Genomic DNA, 14,891 nt, shown 5'->3' with positions numbered 1-14,891 from the left:
GACACTCCCTCGAAAAAGAGCTCGCTTGACCCTTAACCTTGCGCTATTCAAGTTCCTCGTGATTCAAAATTCACCAGCAGGCGCTCCCATTCTTTGCTCTAGATGTTTCCCTTCCATTTCTTTTTGTCCCTCACATGATGGAACAATCACAGAGATCAGTAGGAGTTTTAATAAGAAAAAATAGCATGCAGGAAAACCATAAAGAAAAGTAAACTGGTTTAAATAGAATTCAAGTCAAACACTTTCTTTACAAAAGTATTTTCTATGTGCTCCCCACTAGTCTAAAATCTGTATTCTGATTAATATTGTCAAATAAGAATTGAGAAAGAAAAAAAAAAACAATTTTCTTCACAAATGCAATCATTGACTACCAAAACAATGCAGAGGGATTTTTTTTAGTCAACTGCATAAATTGGAGGAACGACACGATTCAATGGCCCTCAGCGGGGTTTCCATGGTTATGGCGTGTACAGAAATAAAAAGAGGGGACCCCCGTCTCGGGCCGGAGGGGGAATTTACATTTCAAGCACGGCAGTTGAGAACCCCGTGCCCCCCCTTTCTTACGCCTCCATTCTTGCTTGTGCAATAACGGTCCGTGCATCCTCCCGCCAAAACACTTTCCCTGCCACCACTTCCTCACGTAACCTTGGCACTAAGCCTCGGTGTGTTGGCGCTTTATCACGTCTAACGCTTTCTTTCCCTCTTTTTTTTCTCAACTGGAGAAATGCTGCTTCTCCCCCACCCAGGCTGCCTCTGATCCTTGCCGAAAAATAAAAGAATAAAGTAATGGGGGGGGGGGGGTATCATTTCCACCTCAATGAACGTGTTTGGCCAGTTTGAAGAAGCTTCTAATCCCCATTTTTTTCTCTTTCGGTTTCTATTTTGGATTGAGTAGCTACATTCCTTAACATTCTAATGTCCCGTATTGATACTTTTGAGCAAGCATTCTCAAAATGGGGCAATCAATTCTGTGCATACCAATAAAACAAACTATAATAATCAAGCAATTACTCCTGCCTACTTGGCACTCAATCAAGTCAGCCAGCTAACTTAATGGATAAAAGGGGAGGAAAAAAAACGGAAAAAGTTGAAACTTCTCCAAGTCTTTCCCCCCATAGATTTTCCTGCTTCTCCTCCTCCTGCGTTCAAACTAGTAGGGCCGACGTAAGCCCGCCTCAGGGCTCGGGATTAGTGCACGTCCGCAGAGCAGTTTGTGTCGACTACGCCGGTGTGTTTGTCTTTCGGAGGGAGGGGAGGGGGAAGAGAGCGAGCGAAAGAGATCGACCACTGCACCCCCTGGCCTGCCGCACACCCTCGCCCGCCCTATTTGCTTCGCAACCCCCTCCCCGGTCGGACCCGCTTCACCTCGGCACCCTCACCTGTGGGGCACTGGCAGAGGAAGGCGTTGATCTTGTCGATACACTTGCCGCCGTTCATGCAGGGGCTGTGATCGCACTCGTCCGTATCGATCTCGCAGAACTCCCCCTCGTAGCCTGGCCAATTAGCAGGGGGGGGGGGAGTTAGTTACACAGTAAGAGCGAGACAGAGAGGCTGGCACATTTGGAAAAGCTTGCTTCAATACACCATGCCAGGCCGTGCTTATCTTATTAACCTGGCATGCAGATACAGTGGAAGGCTCCGATCTGGTCCAGGCAGGTGGCCTCGTTCATGCACGGATTGGACATGCACTCGTTGACGTCCAGCTCGCAGCGCGGCCCCACGTAACCCCGCTGGCACTTGCACTGGAACGAGCCCTTGGTGTTGATGCACTTGCCGGCGTGCTCGCACGGGTTGGGACCTGGCCAAAGTAGCACTTTTTACACTCTGTAGCTCAGACAGCAGTCACACACTGCTTATTTTTTACAGTGTAGATTCATCTGGATCATATTATCGCAAGTTGCACTTCAGTGTGAGAGTTTTTGTCTTTTTTTTTACCTAGTGAGCACTCGTCGACGTCTTGATCACAGGATGCCCCCAGGTAGCCCGGAGGGCAGGTGCACAGGTGATTCCCGCTGACGGGGTGGGTGTCGCAGTTGGAGCCTTTCTGACAAGGGTTGCTGATGCAGGCATCATCCAGCTGGCACAGCAGACCTGCGGCCAAACACATACGCTTGGAAAAATCTATCTGAAGCATTTAGGAAAAAAAAAGGGTGGCAGATTTAACCCCACGTATATTTATTTACTGTCAGTGGTGGTAAGTCAAGTGAGCTTAAAACCAAAGTAATGTGTCTTTGTCCCCGCCTCTTCGGACAAACCTGTGCGGCCGTGGGGACACTCGCAGACGAAGGAGGCTACGCGGTCGTGGCAGGTGGAGCCGTGGGAGCAGGCGGCGCTGGCGCAGTCGTCGATGTTCTCGCCGCAGTCGTCGCCCGCCCAGCCGTTGACGCACACGCACTGGAAGCCGCCGTAGGTGTTGTGGCACGTGCCGCCGTTTTGGCAGGCGTTGGGCATCAGCTGGCACTCGTCCACGTCCTCCGTGCACAGTTGACCTGTCCCGAGGGACAAATGATATAAATATTCATTCATTTCATTCTGAAAAGAAACTATGTTGTGACTTGGCTTCACTAACCTGTGAACTCAGGCTGACACCGGCAGTTGTAAGAGTTGACGCTGTCAACGCAGGTGCCGCCGTTCTGGCACTCGTGACCGGGGCAGTCGTCGATGTTCTGGTTGCAGTTCTTCCCCGTGAAGCCTGCCAACAGTCCAAAGTGATTTTTTATTTTCTCACTGTTTCAACTAGCCTGAACACCTCCGACTGCTGTCAGTTATTCAGTTAAATGTGGCCAACTGTTTCTTTCCTCCATCTGTATGATTGAGGTCTGTGGCATCTTTGCCGTGCATCCACATTCAGGGTACAGAAAAATGTTGAGAATGGAGTTTGAACTTGAAAGTTAAATACCACAGGATTGTACTTAACTGGATTAAAAAAAAAAAAGTTGAAGCCACTGTAACATTATGTGCAATTTAAGCTGGCGCGGAGGCACCGTACGCCATCGTATGCTATGTCCAAAGGATGTTGTCCCTTTGACCATTTCCTTTCCGATAAGCCCAGATGCTTTCCTGCCTTCGCCCTGTTCACACACTCAACCGCAGCAAAACACACACGTGCAAGCCAGCAGCTGGAAATGACATCACCCACCGCCGAGCTGCTCTCAACAAGTAGTTGCTCAAATTGAAAAACCAAGGCAAAAATGGCCACTAAGAACAGGAAATATAAATTGAGGGTATTTTTTCCAGCATCCGCCCAATTTAAAGAGAATGTCAACCCAAACATTTTCTTTACAATAATATGTTGTATATGGCCCACCAATCTCAGGGGGGCGACCATTTTGCCACTTGCTATTGACTGAAAATGACATCACAGTTGCCAGATTAGCAAAACGGCCGCCGCTTGAGAGGGATAAAAACAGGTGGATTGTTCCTGTTTAATTTATATTCCATAAACTAAACATTAATCAGAACACTGGGTTTAGACTAGTTGGGTTGCACGGAGCATATATTACAAAGAAAATGTAGGGGTTGACTTCCTCTTTAATGATGGGATTTTTCCTCCCTCTACCTTTCCAACTCGGAGTCGTACACAAGTGATGTTCGTACCTGGCACACAGGTGCATTCATAGCTGGTGTCTCCCTTCTGGATGCAGGTGCCTCCATTTTGGCACGGCGACGGGCTACAGGGCAGGTAGCGGCTCTCGCAGCGCTGGCCGGAGTACTCGGCCGGGCAGCGGCAATGATAGCCGCCGACCACGTTGACGCAAAAGCCGCCGTTCTTGCACGGCGGCGGGCTGGCATCGCACTCGTTGACGTCCTGCTTGCAGGTCTTGCCCGAGAAGAAGGGCGTGCAGGCGCAGACGTACTGCGACTCGATGGCCGAGCAGCGCCCGTCGTTTGCGCACGGGTTGGACGCGCAGGGGTCGGGGTATTGGCACTGGTTACCTGGGAATACAAAGGTTCGTGAAAAAATGTAATATGGTAGTATAAGGGCCTGAGTAAAATTGCCATAACCAATTCATCTGTTAAATAAAAAACTAGGGGACAACAAAAAACAAAAATGTAATTACAGGCAGAACATATTCAACAATATTCAAAACTAATATTTTGATCAAATATTTTGGTGATATTGAATATTACATTACATTTAATTTTTTAATATTTCTGTATATTTAGAAAAATATCTTTTGTTTTTGTCGAATATTTTTACAAATTTTGTCCATATTTTTCCCTTTCAAATATTGTTTATTGTGTGTCTACTGTTTTGACTTGTATCACTTTCATCAACAAGACATTTCTATCTTAGCATGATGTAACATCATTATATCCGTTCACTTTCAAACCGCTTAAGACAAATAACGCCTATATAAAAAAATTATATAAATAACGGCTCCGTTTCTAATCCAAACAAGTATATTTCTTGTTACCTGACCATCCGGGCGGACAGCGGCACTTGTACGCCTGCAGACCGTCCAGCTGACAGGTACCCCCGTTGCGGCACGGCGTGCCAACGCAGGCGTTCAAGCAGGTTCCGCTGGTGCACGGGATGCGAAGCTGGCACCTGTTTCCGGCGTATCCATCTTGACACCTGAGGAAAGTAATCCCATTTAATCAAATGTGTGTGTTTTGTTTTTGTGTTGAAATCGTTAAATGGTCAACAGTTTCAATGTGGATGCGAGAAGCCTTTAAAAGTGTCAAAACAAATAGTATAGGTTTGATGGACTACACAAAAGTGTCAATTGTACATAAAAAATATTACATTGTGACTTTATTGTGGTGAGACAAAGTAAGATGTGTGTGGCACCTGTTCACGTGTGAATGTGTCTTTGCCTGAGGAGAAAGAGGCAGACACTCGTTGGAAGCAGCCTTCACTTTGTTTTCAAACGGTCTTACGACTCAATCATCACTCTCAAAGTGCTCGTTATATAACATAATATAATAATATACATGAATAAAAAAAGAAACAAATAAATAAATTAATATTTTTTTCACCCAGTAAATTAGTGCCTTTGCGATTTAAAAATTCTACTGCACTCCGATGTCAATTTGAATTGTTCAGTCAATGGGAATTCCATAAGCAACCCAAGGGAAAACAATAGGGTCAACCCTCTGTGGTCATAAATCAGATTATAGGGTAATAGCCTTTACTCGATAGGGCCCGTGTCTCTTAAAAAAGGTGCTTTTACAACAGGCCAACGTGTCTATGAGAAGCGGGCCTTTAAATGGGAGCTCCTTGTTTCCGTCACGGCTCTCCGTGAACAATGTATTGTTCGGCAGTAAAAAGGGGGACAAAACTCGTGTGATGTTTCTCACAGCGTCGTAAATACGCCGGCTGGTAAGTTCCCACATAGCGGGAGAAAAGCATACTTTCGGAATGACAATGAGGGGAGCTGAGGGGCGTTCCGAGAGGATGCGCAACAATGCGGCTAACAACAACAAGCATACCTACACAGCCTTGCAGCAGCCTTGCAGAACAAAAAGGAGAAACGGCCGACAGAACTGATACCTCACAGCGCTTCGTAGCAATCTCGAGTAAGAGAATTTTAATTTTTAAAACTTTGGATTTTTTGAGCCATCATGTTGCCAAGTCCCCAATTCTTTTTAAAATTTAAAACAAGAAAATATGAGCAAAAAGCGGAATAACAGATTCAGAAAGAATCCAATTGGCCTTCCCACGACCAAAATCACATCAAATACCGAACCACAGTCAGACGGTCCTGAACGGGATGCCAGTACCGCATCCCAAAACATTCCCAGGGGGTCCAATATGCGCGTGGGGGCCGAGCAGCCGACCCATCTTTTCGGCACAGACGAGTGTTTAGACAGCGGCCCTCTCGGGGGGATTACCCAGCATTGGGATTGTGGCAAGAATAAGAAAACATCACATGCTAGGCTGCCCGCTGCATAAACATCGGACTGAGCGACCAGTGGCGTGCCAAGCGAGGTTGGTCCAAACACAAGCCTCTTCTGCAACCGGTGTGCGCTCCAACAACAACCAGGCAGTGGACAGCCTTGAAATGGAGGCGCTCGGGTTCCTCTTTAGGAGCCAGCGGTTGGGAGGCGCCGCACGAGCCCGCTGGAAAAAGGCAGCGAAAAGCAGGTGCGCATGTTAATGAGGGAGCCGGACGGCAGCTGCTGCCCCGGCACATTCAGAACCTCCCCGTATTCCCACCACTCTTTCTGCCTGGGTCACCCACCACCATCCCACCACTTGTCATAACTGAAAAGAAAAAAAAAAATTCGTTAGGAGCGTTTTAGAGATGTTCAATACCACTTTTTTTTTTCTCAGACCGATGCCAGTATGAGGACTCAATTCTCGAATAGTCACGATACCGAGTACCACTAGAACTGTTGAGACATAAAAGTCCCCCATCCCCCAAATAATGACATATTAAAAAAAAAAAAAAGACCTGTACATCCCAATATTTCAATTTCCCTTAAAAGTGAATGAAATTAATTCTTCTACTTTCTAATCACAAAACGGTCACAAGACCTCAAGGATAAACAAATAGCGTCGTCGTACGTGGACACGTTGTCCAAACACACCGCTGGTCCCAAGTCAACGGCAGCGCGCACTCCATGAAGAATGCTAACAGTTTGCTCTTTAAATTGGAGAGGTCTCGTCAAATACACGCTCGGCACAAAGTCGCTTTTTAAAAGGCTCTGAGTCAGTGAGGGTACGAATGTAATAGGATAAAATATATACCTTATAAGTAAGATAGAGTTCAGCATTACTTCAGTGCATGTGGATCAGACATGTTGGCCTGGACTTGGAGAGACTTTTGTTGGAGAAACTGCAGTGATATTTTGTTAACAACATGAAGGGGGAAAAAAAACAAAAAAAAACTGCTTTCATGAGTGACTACAGTTAATAAATAAATACCTCTGGTCCCGTTTTACTCTGCATTAAGCCGATTTTTTTTTCTCCTTGAGGATTTTTTTGTTCAATTTGTCTTATCTTTTGTATGTAAAAGCTTAAAGAAAAAGTTTTTAAATCAATAAGTGGAGCAGCAGGGTGAGACAAAAGAAAGTCAACGGCTCTTTTATGGAGTCAAAACAAACAATGAGAGGCAGCTGCTTCAACAAGAAGAATCTCAGCGGCAGGTAAGACTCCAGCGCATCAAAGGTAAATAAGGACCACGTGAAAAGGAGGAGCACAAATCAGAAGCTGAGCAAATATCAGGTGTTGGGCGAGCTATCGAATAACCGTGCCGAGATGATCACGTCTAAGGCCGATACTGTTATTATATTCCCTGCTTATTGTTCTTTGCTCTTCAATGGTCGCCGCCGTAGTCCTTGGCAACGGGTCGGCTGCACTTACAGGGACCCGTGCAGCCGCTCCGGCTCTGTAGCAGATGTTGGGTTGACATTTGACCCAACGCTAAAAGGGGTTTCCCCGATTCCCCAATCTGCCATCTGGGTGCACGGAATATACAGGCGGGCATGGCACAGTAGTCGTAAAGGACAGCGGTGGGCACCCAGCTGGATGAGCCTGACGCTGTACCCCCTTTTTTAACACTCTTAGTTGGATGGCATTTATTCAATTCAATTATTAAGCCGTGCGGATCCCTGTGGGAGATATTATTGACAGCAGGTTCTGGACTGACATGATTTAGGATATTTTAGGATAATCCCCTTTTGGGACACTTCATCAAATTTAATGCAGTTCCGAAACTAAACGAAACAAAGTAAGCATAAACAAAGAGACGGTACATATCCTTAGAGACAAATATAATCGCCGTGGTCTGCCATAAATGACAAGGAGAGCTCAACTACTTCCTCTTCACCTCCTTTCATCCATCCTTCTCCTCTCTCTAATTGTATAGGAGGTTGACCTGGCTGGCCCAAATCTGGAGGCTTCCAACATAGATACACTCTTTATTTGGGAGCGTTACAGAGGCAGGGAAACATGTCTCGTGGGTCACGGCACGAGTAATGACGACAACGGAGGAGGCTGGGAACCACTTTGGGGCTTTGCGGTAGTCTGGAGGTGGAATAGCAACTCTCCAGGAGAATCACATTGGCCTGTACATCAAGAGTGCCAAAGTGGTTTTCATCAAGGACCACATCATAGTTACGGGGTTAGCCTCAGGGGGCTTGGTGACAATTGTGAAACCACAGAAATGAATAATCGTTAAGGGTGTGATGGTAGACTAAAATCATGGCATATTATGATGGCTAACTACTTTTGAGCCTATCGCTAGCTTGGACGTCCTCTAGCCAGGAACTGAAGAGCAAATAAAGCGTGACACACCTAACCACTTTGTGTTCGAAGCAAAACCTCAAGTCGTCACGTCCTTCGTCCCTCTAAACCGCAGACAGGTGTCCGGACGAGGACATCGGGGCGATTTATCGTGGCAACCGGGAAACTTATGATATCATTAATCCCCCCCACGCTGAGGCTCCAGTCGGCCCAATCAACCCACTCTACATCGAAAATCTCGCCAAAGGGAAAAAGACATGGCGGCAGCCATGTAAAAAAAAAAAAAAAAACTGTTGTGTGATCCCATGATGAGATATGACACCTTTTCTTCCCTCGAGTCACTTTGAGGCCATTTCCTGACTCTCAATGGAGGTGTGTGTGCCAATATGGGGGTCGGGGGGTTATAGACAGACTCATCTGACCACAGCAAACAGAGGTGCCATTGAAGAGTCGGCAGAACTGGAAAGACAAGGGCTCACTTTCATTCAAGTGGTGCTACATTGAAGCATTCACTGCACATAGCAGCACGGAATTAACGGCCGTGCTTGTTATCGGAGAACATCCCCCTGACATGTGGAGGCAAACGTGACAAGCCCCTTCTAACTTTTTTCAGTGTTGTAATGGGCCATAAAAAAAAAAGAGCAATTCAAAAGACATCATGCATCACACATTAAAAAAATATTCAAGTAAGTTGCCACTGTAGCAAGCAAAGGAAGTGTGTTCTAGCTTGACTTTTTTATAGGAATGGTGTCAAAATGGGCAGTTATACGATTACTTGGAAAGAAATACATCAATCCCACAGTTGAGGAAACAACAAAATATTCATTTGTTCTTAAAAACTGTCACTGGCATTATTATTGGATCTAACTGTAATCTAGAAGCAACAATGTTTCATGCAAGACTGATGTAACAACTAACCTCCACAACTCTAGAAATACAGCCTTCCTGACAGTTATCCCACATACATAATTTATAGCAACAGTGCAACTAAAGGAACTTGATTAGCATCAAGTAGGATCAGAGAATGAATCGCTGACATCAGCATCTGTGAGTTGTAACCGTCACAGCTCAACTAAAATCTTTAAAAAAAATGGCTGGTTGGAATCAGAATCAACTTGACAGTAAACCACAAAAGGCCTTCAGCTAACTTCTTTTGCAGATAAACGTCAGTCACTGCCAGCGCAGATACGAGATGGTATTTACAGTCTGGAATGTCAAGTAGGTATGCCTGCCGAGTGAAGCGTCCAGCCGAGTGAAGCGTCCAACCCCGTTCACTTGACCTTGGCGTGACGCCTCGGTTCAAAATGCAAGCATCTTTTGGGCTACGGGGCAAAATAGCTGGTAATTCTTTCACAAAAACTTTATGAACAAAAAAAAAAAAACACGCTCGGAGTAGGGCAGAAAGACGCTAGCAGTTTGCTAACAGTAGCCACGCAAACTTGTTCAACCTCACAAAAAAAATAGATCAACTTCAAACCAACAACATTTAATGTTCTAGTAACATTCTGTTCTAAATAAGTCACGCTTGTATACAGTGCTTATGCTAGCTTGCTTTAGGAAACACAAGACTTGTTTCCTGCCTGTACAGAATGAACCCAAGTATGACATTAAATAAATTCTAAATATGGAAGTACAGTGTTTTAGCATACCGTTACATACAATAGTTCTGCATTAGCAGAGGGTAGTGACGGAAACTGTATACAATTTTGTGCCAAACTAATAAAGAATAAAAAATTCCTGTATGAAAAAAATCCAGTCTGACGTTTCCAAAACAGGCAAATGAAAACCTGTAAACACACTTGCATTTGCAAAAATCCCTTTTGAAAAGGCAAACCTGGAGTGAAAGCCTCATGCTCTATCTTCATGTTTAATTGGAGAAGTCTGAGAAGGAGGACATTGCAGAGGCACAATGATGGCTTTGTGGCCCCCAAAGAGAAGATGGGGAAGGCAGAGAGGGGCGGGCGGGCGGTTGGACGATGGGTGGTAGAGGAGCCAGGAGACTAAAAGGAGTGAATAACACAACCGGACCAAATTAAGCTGTGGCAGGCAGCCATCTTTGGCTGCCTGGTTTTGGGGTTTAAAATGACTGTAACGTAACCACGCTAATTTTCATTAGGCTATCAGAAGTTAGCATTAAAGGGCAGGTCAAAACTTTTCTTTGCAATACTATGTTCTATGCGGCCTCACTAGTCTTAACCCGTTTCTCTGATTAATATTGTGCTTGTGGGATATGACTTAAGCAGCAAATTGCACCGATTTTAAACCATCTCAGGTGGCGGCCATTTTGCCACTTGCTGTCGACTGACAATGAAATACTGGACGAGCACAATAATAATCAGAATACCGTTTAGAGTTGCGGGGAAAATGACAAAACAAGCCAGGTTTACAAGTGAATAAATGACAAAGGCATGGGAAAAATTTGCATTTTTTGGAATGGTCCTTGCATGTGAAGGCACTTCACTGCAGACAGCGTGCATAACTTTGGAGAACCCTATGCCATCTGTCCAGTGGGAGTAAGTGAGACTGAGGGCCACTTTGGGACAAAATCCCGAGAGAGAGAGAGAGAGAGAGAGAGAGAGAGAGAGAGAGAGAGAGAGAGAGAGAGAGAGAGAGAGAGAGAGAGAGAGAGAGAGAGAGAGCGAGAGAAAGAGGTAGAGGAGGGAAAAGGGGTTATAGAGGTCTGTGTTGAGAAAGACAAGGTCTGATGGTCTGGCCTCTCTGGGAAGCCTCACCCAGATTAGTCACACAGAATTAATCGCTGCCGAGAACAATGGCCGCCGGGCTTCTGGAGACCCCAGCTGTCGCTTGTTGAAAGAAAAACAAAAATAAGATTTAGGGCCGCCGTAGTTAGGCCGCAGAGGGGGCTGGCTCGCACGCGGACCCGCTGCCGACCGTCGATGACTCAAATCAGACACGCGCCCCGCTCTGTTTTGTACAAGTTGAAGTTTTGTACTCACTTGCACTGTCCGTTGCCGTCCGGAGTGGCATCACATCTCCCCTGGTTCAAACATGACTCGGTGGGCATGAAGCATCTCAGGCCTACCGAGGGAAAGTTTACAATCACAATAATACATCGGCACATGTTGTGAAAGGACAATTTGGGCAAAAGAGTGATCAAAAACTACAAAAATGTCAAGTGTGGGTACGATTGACTGTCACAGCCTGAGCTTCTCAAAATGGAGGACACCGATTCATTTGCAACAAGTATGTTGTACAAGTTATAATTGTTTAAAACAAACAAACTAATCGATCATCAACTTTGGGCCAATGGAAAGCTGATAGAGATGTACCTTATGACAGAAATATGACATCACTGCATGACTACATTGAGTTCTTTCTTAAGAAAGAAAAGCGGTATCATTTCAAGAATACTTTTCCCCAGAACAAAAAAAGTCATTGTTTAAGAAAATAGCTTATTTAGAAGTCTTGTTGTTCCAGAATAAAAGTTGTACTATAACAAGAAAAAGGTTTAGTTTACGAGTTGACATTTGACTTTCTTAACTTGTCAAGCTTTGATAGCATAACATTATGATTTTTTTATGCTGACAAAATATTCTTTGTTCTTTTAAAGATTACTTTTTTTTCTTAAAAAGATGTCTGCAAAAATACGCTGTAAAGAAAATTTTGGAACAAAAACAATACCAATTAAGAAACTTAAACAGCAGTTTTTGATCTTGTGATGATTACTTTTTTCTTGAAAAAGTGATTTAAATCCCATGACATTATGACTTGAATTTATTGTTGTCTTGTTTTTTTTCCCCTCAAAAAGAGGCAACAATTCTAATGGCATTGAGGGTTTACAAGATTGGCACCGGAATTATAAGGTGGGTCCTTGTAAAAATGTCCAACACTTTGAGAAGCCTTGCTCCAGGCACCTGTCCCTTCGATAGCCACATCAACAATTGGACAGAATGGAGAACTCAACACAAATGTTATTCAAACGAGCAAACAAATTCCCAAAAGAAAACTTACTGCATTATTTTGAGTGAGTTCATGTGGAAGAAGAGGATGGATCATAAATTCGATTTGAACCAACTGTGACTTGAGTCATGTCACCTCCAGTGTGTGTTCACAAACGCAACAGGTTGACTTGGAAAAAGTCGCTCACTCAAGAATACGACATGCAGGCGATACATTTTAAACTTTAGGGTAACTCACCACGTGCTAGTCCAATCAGCCACAACACTAAAGTTACTTTCGCCAAGAAAATCGGCATTCCTTCAGGTTTACAAAGTGCTCACACATAAAGTCCGCATGGGTTGTTCATAGATCCGAACGTCTTCTTGACTGGGGCTGATGAGAAGGGAGGGAGAAAGTTGGAGTAGTTCCGCGGTAAAAAAAAAAATTGCACGCCCTTGTCAACGGGAGATGTTGTCGCCACACTTCTCCGGCTGGAAATGACCCAGAGTCGCTCGCTCCACATCTGGGGAGGCGAAGCGGGGAGGAGGGCCATCGGTCGGCGCGGTCCCACGGTGCCCCCAGCTCCTTCTCCCACCCCTTCCCTTCTCCAAACAAACACAGTTGATCAAGCGATAGATATCGCGGAGAGAGGAGGAAAAAAGTTTGTGTTGTGGTCTCACTCCACACTTTTTGTTCCTTTTGCTGCGCAGTGTTCCAGCAATTAGTGGGGAGAGCAAAAGCTTCAAGAATGCTCACATTCAATTAATGAATAAAGCAACTTTCTTTTTTTGTATGCTAATTATTTAGCATGTTTTCAAAATGGCAGCGCGAGTTAAAATGTCCATAATTTAAAAAATAAATACTACATCAGTTCATTTAAAGTTTATTTTAAAAGCTATTTTAGGATATTTTTTATGCACGTAGAAAGGGGAAAAAGTATAAAGTTCCGGAGAACAGTAGACTGATTGTCCCTGAATGCATCCGCGCTTGGACAAAATGGCTTCTAGCAATTAGAGAAAAAAAATATTAGGATTTATTTGACAACTTAATATTAGGATTTATTTGACAATTTAATCGTAATAAACTGAACACCAATCGTACTCAGTTTTGGAGAAAAAGACATTCCTTGAATTTCAGCTTGGCATCATGACAAGTACAGAAAAGTGAATAGCTTACTTTAAAAAAAAAAAAAAAACTTTCATAGTGGAAAAAAAATACCAACACAAAATAAACAACCAAACTACCATCATCACCAGCAACAACATAGCGGCATCAACTGATAAGTCTGAGAAATTCTCTATTATCAGTTTACATCTTCTTCCACGCTGGTAAACAAACGCTGATGTTGTGAGGTCAGGTTTTCGAGCTAAGTCAGCACAAAATGTCTGCAGATTCCAATCAAGTGCTGTGTGAAGCCAGTTTGAAATGCCTCCCAAAGGTTTCTATTTGTTGTCGTCGGAAGAGTTACGATATAGATGTCTTCGCTTAAAAAACTTTTAAGCCTGAAAATTACGTTAAAACCTCTTTAACAACTCTTTAACAACTTTTAAACACATCGTAAATGTATTTCCAAATCTTAGAATCATTTACTTCCTTTTTTATAATCTTCTATTTGACCAAATGTCTGTTTTCTTGCCACCACTGTAGCAACCACCCAACTTTTCCTGAGCAGTTATAAAGAACTGTTAAACTGCCTCTTGCATCACTGTCAACTACCTCCTGTTTTGTTGTATAAACCACAATGACACATGACAAGCTCGCAGGTAAAACTGCTGCACGAGTCCAAAAAAGCGAAGAGACGTTAAGAGAGCCTCAGGAAAGGCAAACTCCAGTAAATGTGGTGTGCCCAACCTGTAAACTGATTCCACGGCCAGTAAAAAGCACAATTTAATCAGCTCATATCAGTATTGTCATGGAAATGTATTATATTAACTAAGCCCATAATCTGCTTTTGATTTGATCCCAATCGGTCAATTAATTTGTGTATTCTAATGCGTAACCTCATTCTGTGTTTTGAATTGGTTCCCAAGGGTTTCAATGACAAGAATGGAGGTTCGGTGAATACTCTAAATTTTAGCGTTTTTTTTTTAACGGGTTTGACATACTGCCAGAATTGCTAGTCAGAGGCTGAGCTGCACTGTATTTGTCTACAGTTTTTTGACACGTTCATCAAACTAAATACATAATACAATATAGGTTCAACGAGCGGATAATAATCCTCTTGTAATTTTTTTTTTTACGTAACTACTTTATTGTGCTCATTGCCAAATGTAAGCCAGACCCAAAAGGTGTTTACACTTTGGCATTGTGAGGTGGCGGGTAAACAGGATTTGTCTTGATTTCCTCCTCATTGTATGAACCCAGGGGGCCCTCAGGGGGGCTGTGCCCACAACTGGCGCAGCGCAGATGGGGCAAAGCTGTTCTACTTGATCAGCTTTACAAGCACGGACAGCTGCACGGGGTCTCGTTTGGGTAAAAAGCACCAAATCACATGTTCAAGCTAATACAGTGGCTGTCATTATTTGATAAGCAACGCATGACTGGGTATCGGTTCAGATTAAAGACCCGATTGACTTGATGCAGCTGGGTTTAATGTTACGCTGCCTATCTTTAACAACTGTTTTGACACGGATGAGCAAAACTTCTTTTCTTAAACTGAGGTCTCGTTTCGGTAATGAAATTTAAGACGTGCAAGGTGGTGCTAGACTGCGAGCGTCGTGTTGGCTTGTTTGAGCCTCGACGACTTCTGGATCCTTTCCTCTCGCTCCAATCACAGCTTGAGGCAAAGAATGTGAAA

General features: G+C 44.0%; 1 protein-coding gene across 2 annotated transcripts in view; it reads right to left on the bottom strand.

The window, feature by feature from the left end:
- The window catches only part of LOC119127136 (neurogenic locus notch homolog protein 1-like), a 29,035-nt gene extending 16,375 nt beyond the window's left edge, over positions 1 to 12,660 (bottom strand). Inside the window, exons 1-9 of one of the 2 annotated variants that reach the window (XM_037258876.1) lie at positions 12,353 to 12,660; positions 11,152 to 11,233; positions 4,419 to 4,579; positions 3,598 to 3,936; positions 2,570 to 2,692; positions 2,256 to 2,489; positions 1,936 to 2,091; positions 1,613 to 1,798; positions 1,380 to 1,493 (exon numbers count right to left, since the gene is read on the bottom strand). In XM_037258876.1, the coding sequence (XP_037114771.1) occupies positions 1,380 to 1,493; positions 1,613 to 1,798; positions 1,936 to 2,091; positions 2,256 to 2,489; positions 2,570 to 2,692; positions 3,598 to 3,936; positions 4,419 to 4,579; positions 11,152 to 11,233; positions 12,353 to 12,410 (1,453 nt within the window). In that variant the 5' untranslated portion in view covers positions 12,411 to 12,660. The remainder of the gene's footprint in view (positions 1 to 1,379; positions 1,494 to 1,612; positions 1,799 to 1,935; positions 2,092 to 2,255; positions 2,490 to 2,569; positions 2,693 to 3,597; positions 3,937 to 4,418; positions 4,580 to 11,151; positions 11,234 to 12,352) is intronic. The other variant, XM_037258875.1, reaches the window with a different exon arrangement.
- Between the last annotated feature and the right edge of the window lie 2,231 nt (positions 12,661 to 14,891).

Source organism: Syngnathus acus, chromosome 9 (assembly GCF_901709675.1).
Source record: "Syngnathus acus chromosome 9, fSynAcu1.2, whole genome shotgun sequence".
Classification (NCBI taxonomy): Eukaryota; Metazoa; Chordata; class Actinopteri; order Syngnathiformes; family Syngnathidae; genus Syngnathus; species Syngnathus acus.
Note: the sequence above shows the minus strand (reverse complement) of the source record. Positions and strands in the feature narration are given on the sequence as shown.